The sequence below is a fragment of the Geotrypetes seraphini genome, chromosome 16 (genome assembly GCF_902459505.1).
Source record: "Geotrypetes seraphini chromosome 16, aGeoSer1.1, whole genome shotgun sequence".
Classification (NCBI taxonomy): Eukaryota; Metazoa; Chordata; class Amphibia; order Gymnophiona; family Dermophiidae; genus Geotrypetes; species Geotrypetes seraphini.
The window spans coordinates 10,073,476-10,077,569 of record NC_047099.1 but is presented as its reverse complement, the minus strand read 5'-3'; the positions used below and the strand labels follow the sequence as shown (position 1 = coordinate 10,077,569).

Here is a 4,094-nt window from a genome sequence, read left to right as displayed (position 1 = left end):
TGCCTTATGACCATGTATTCACGGTTTTGTAGGAAGTCAGCGAATCATTTCAGTACAGTTCCTGTTATTTCATTTTCCGAGAGTTTGGTTAGGAGTAATTGGTGGCTCACTGAGTCAAAGGCTGTGGAGATATCAAATTGAAGTAACATGGCCTGATGACCCGAGCTAAGCAACTGTTTGATTTTAGTGATTAGAGTGATGACGAGGAGCTGTTTTCAGAAGCCATATTGGGATGTATGAAGGCAGGAGTGTTGCTCTATGTATGAGGCTAGCTGCTTGCTGACATGGGACTCGAGGATTTTAGTGAGGATCGGAATGCCAGCAATTGGTCTGTAGTTGGGTGCTATGGAGAGGTCTGCATGGGCTATTTCCCCCTTTTACAAAACCGCGAAAGCGGTTTTTAGTGCAGGCCGGCGTGCTGAATGCTCTGCGCTGCTCCTAACACTCATAGAGTTCCTATGAACATCGGGAGCAGCGCAGAGCATTCATCGCATCAGCCTGCGCTAAAAATCACTATTGCGGTTTTGTAAAAGGGGGAGGAGGTATTTATTTAACTTAATTTCTGATATCTGATAATGTCTTGGACAGTATTTTGACTCCTCCCAATTATCAAAGTATTTCTTGGGATGGGCAGACTGAATGGGCCATTTGGCCTTTTTCTGCCATCATGCTTCCTGTTTCTGGGTTACCATGGGTGGAATGGTAGGGCCATCTAGTGACTAATTTGGAAAATGCACTGTTGGAAAAATATGGAGCGAAAAAAAGTGGAAAATTGCTGGACTAAGTGTATAGCCCTCAATGGAGACTGCCCCAACTGTGTTGGTTGGACTGAGAACTTTTCAGCACCCACTTGTATGTAATAAAAGTGAGCCCAGTATAGGACAATGAAGCCATTGTGACATCACTGATGAGGTTGGCTCTTATTGGTGGAATGAGGCATTATGACATCACAATCTCAGCTCTGGTTAACAGCTGTCACTGTGGGCTACAGGTAAGACATGTTATTTGCAATCAGACCCAGGTTAAGCTCATCCTAATGGCAGCCCGTACTGACAACTTCTCCCTAAATATGCACATATTTTTTATGCCATAGCCAGCATTTAAAACATAAGAATCCCACTAGCTTTGAATGTTAGCCCTGACAGTGTTATATGCACAGAAATATCCTTTCATAAAATTTATCTGAGTGTTTGCACCTCAAATTATGTGCACAAGTCTATATGAGCTGAGTGGAGACATTTCAAGGGATTGTGTTGGAGTGGGATTTATTTATTTACCCCCCTGCCTTTTACAAAACCATAACGCGGTTTTTAGCGCCAGCTACGCCAGTAACAGATGTGATGCTTCTATGAGTGTCAGAGCTGTTACCACTGTGGCCAGCACTAAAAACTGTGCTACGGCTTTGTTGGGGGGGGTTAGTGAAAAGATTTATTTATCACAAATCAATATTTTCTAAGTGGCATATTTGGATGAGCGCTTTATATCTTGGAAGAAGGAATCATATCAGTTTGTATTTAATGCTGAGCTGCAAACTTTACTGTCCTGACCTCTGTGAGTTTTTCCTCTCCCGTATTTCAGCAAATAAATCTAGAAAATAAAACCGCCTATCATGGAGAAGACGAACAGGACCGCGGTGACTGAGTTCATCCTACTGGGATTCCCTATGGCCCGAGGGCTACAGCATCTCCTTTTTATGGCTCTTCTTCTGGTCTATATAGTCACCTTGCTGGGCAACCTGGCCATCATTGGGGTCACATGGACCAATGTAAGCCTGCACACCCCCATGTACTTCTTCCTGCGTAATCTGGCCTTCCTGGACATCTGGTTCACATCTGCCATCATGCCCAAGATCCTCATTAACATGATGATGGAAGCCAAGACCATCTCCTTTGGCGGTTGCATGCTCCAGTCCTACATCTATTTCGTCCTGGGTACCACTGAGTTCATCCTGCTGGCTGTGATGTCCTTTGATCGCTATGTAGCCATTTGCCACCCACTGCGTTACTCCGCCATCATGAGTCAGAAGCTCTGCATGCATCTAGTCTTGGGTTCCTGGTTGGGTGGCTTCTTGGACACCATTGTCCAGTCCGCGATGACCTGGCAGCTACCCTTCTGTGGCCCCAATATTATCAACCACTACTTCTGCGATGTGGAGCCGCTGCTGAAACTGGCCTGCGCAGACACGAGCCTCATTGGGAAACTGGACTTTGCCTTTGCCTCCACTGTGGTGCTGGGCTCTCTCATCTGGTCCCTCATCTCCTACACTTGTATTGGGATTGCTATCGCCCGAATCCCATCGGCGGAAGGGCGACGGAAGGCCTTCAACACTTGTGCCTCCCATGTCACCGTAGTGGCTCTGGTCTATGGCAGCTGCATCTTCATGTGTGCCCGACCTCCGGAGGACACTGCCCTGGACTCCAACAAGATTGTGGCACTCATGAACAGCATTCTAACCCCCCTGCTGAATCCCTTTATCTACAGCCTGCGGAACAAGAGTGTCAAGGATGCCTTGAAGCAGGCCTTGTCTAAGATCAGCTTGTTCTCCAAGACTGAGAAACAATGAGGCCAGATGTGTATGTCATGTCCCTTACATTGGTGGTTCTTAAACCTGTCCTGGGGGACTACCAGCCAGTCAGGTTTTCAGGATAATTTTAATGAGTATGCATGAGGCAGATTTGCATATAATGGAGGTGACAGGCATGCAAATCTGTCTCATGCATTTTCATTAGGGATATCCTGAAAGCCCGAATGGGTCTTGAGAACCACTGTCTTACATTATAAAGGTCAGGCATAGGCAGCGGAACACTTTTTAGTTTTGGGGGGGGGGGGTGCCCAAAAGCTCCGCCCTAGCCCGTGCAGGATATCTGACTCCTGACTCCCCCATCTACCTTTCCCGGTTGCTGGGCATGATGGACCACTGGTCTGACTCAGCAGCGGCAATTCTTATGTTCTTATGATGTCACGCGCATGAGTGATATTATCATGTCAATGCCCGTGCATGCACAGAGGCCCTCTGGGAGGAGAGGGGTGGAGAGGAGAGATGCCTGTGCTGGCTGACTGCCTACAGGACGCACCTCTCGCCGCGAGAAGCGCATCCTGTAGGTAGTCAGCCAGCGCCAACACCTCTCCTCATTGCTGGTATCTCACGGCACACCCTGAATCTCGCCACGGCACACAGTTTGTGATACACTGGTCTAAAGACATAAGTGTCAACTCTGTGGGTGGTTTTTCACCCCCAGTATTGAGCAAGGAGTCATTTGGGTTGAGTTTAGCATCTTTAATCATGTTCAAAAGTTGTCCCTTATTTGTGGAGAGACTGGAGCTGCACCAGCTATGACAGGCTGGCATCGTTTATCACCATTAGACATGCAAAATCTCCATCCACTTGACACAAAATTTTCCCCGCTCTCCACAGTGGTGTAACACTCCCCACCCTCATTCCTCCTCTTCTTCCCACTCAAAATATTTTGTTTGCTTGATTGTAGACTGCCTTATGCCAGGTAACAGAATACAGAATTCCCTATTAAATTAAATTGCTCTTTATCATGGAAGAGAGGCTCTTTGATCTGGGAGTTATGAATAACTATTCACCATGTACTCCCAACGTTTGCTGATAATTAAAATAATAGTATTCAGAGAGGATGTCACTGAGGCGGGCCATTCTGGAAACCATGATCCTTGCTGAGCATTTAAATGTCTGGCTGATGCCCTTTATGGCCATCCAGTCCAATGATGAGATTATGTAGATTGCGAATCCATCTGCTTTCCAGATGTGAAGTTGCCTAGCTTTGTAGGACTATTTGCTCCGTTTCTCCCTTCAAAACTGGTTTCACAGGATGCTGGAGTTCTCAGCTAATACGAATCTACCTAAAGAGGCTGATCCAGGACTTGTTTTATTGCATCCCACTCGATCATGGATGAAGAGCGCTTGCTTCCCTATATATCTTATCGGGGGGAAGGACAAGGAGGTAAAACCGAGCTGAATTCCTGTAGCCTTTCTGGGTTGACATAGGGCAGTGAACCATCCTATACATGGATGAAAAAGTGGTGTTTCTGAACTCCCCTTGATAAATGAATCCCTCTGAGACTTTTCT

The 4,094-nt window shown here is 46.5% G+C and overlaps 1 protein-coding gene across 1 annotated transcript; it reads left to right on the top strand.

Annotated features, from left to right (window-relative positions):
- Window positions 1-1,609: 1,609 nt before the first annotated feature.
- Window positions 1,610-2,563, top strand: LOC117349590 (olfactory receptor 49-like). Its single transcript, XM_033923180.1, has one exon. The coding sequence runs from the start codon at window positions 1,610-1,612 to the stop codon at window positions 2,561-2,563; it is 954 nt and encodes a 317-aa protein (XP_033779071.1).
- The last annotated feature ends 1,531 nt before the right edge of the window (window positions 2,564-4,094 follow it).

Coding starts and splice junctions, on each gene's coding strand:
- LOC117349590 (XM_033923180.1), top strand. CDS start 1,610: ATGGAGAAGACGAACAGGACCGCGGTGACTGAGTTCATCCTACTGGGA.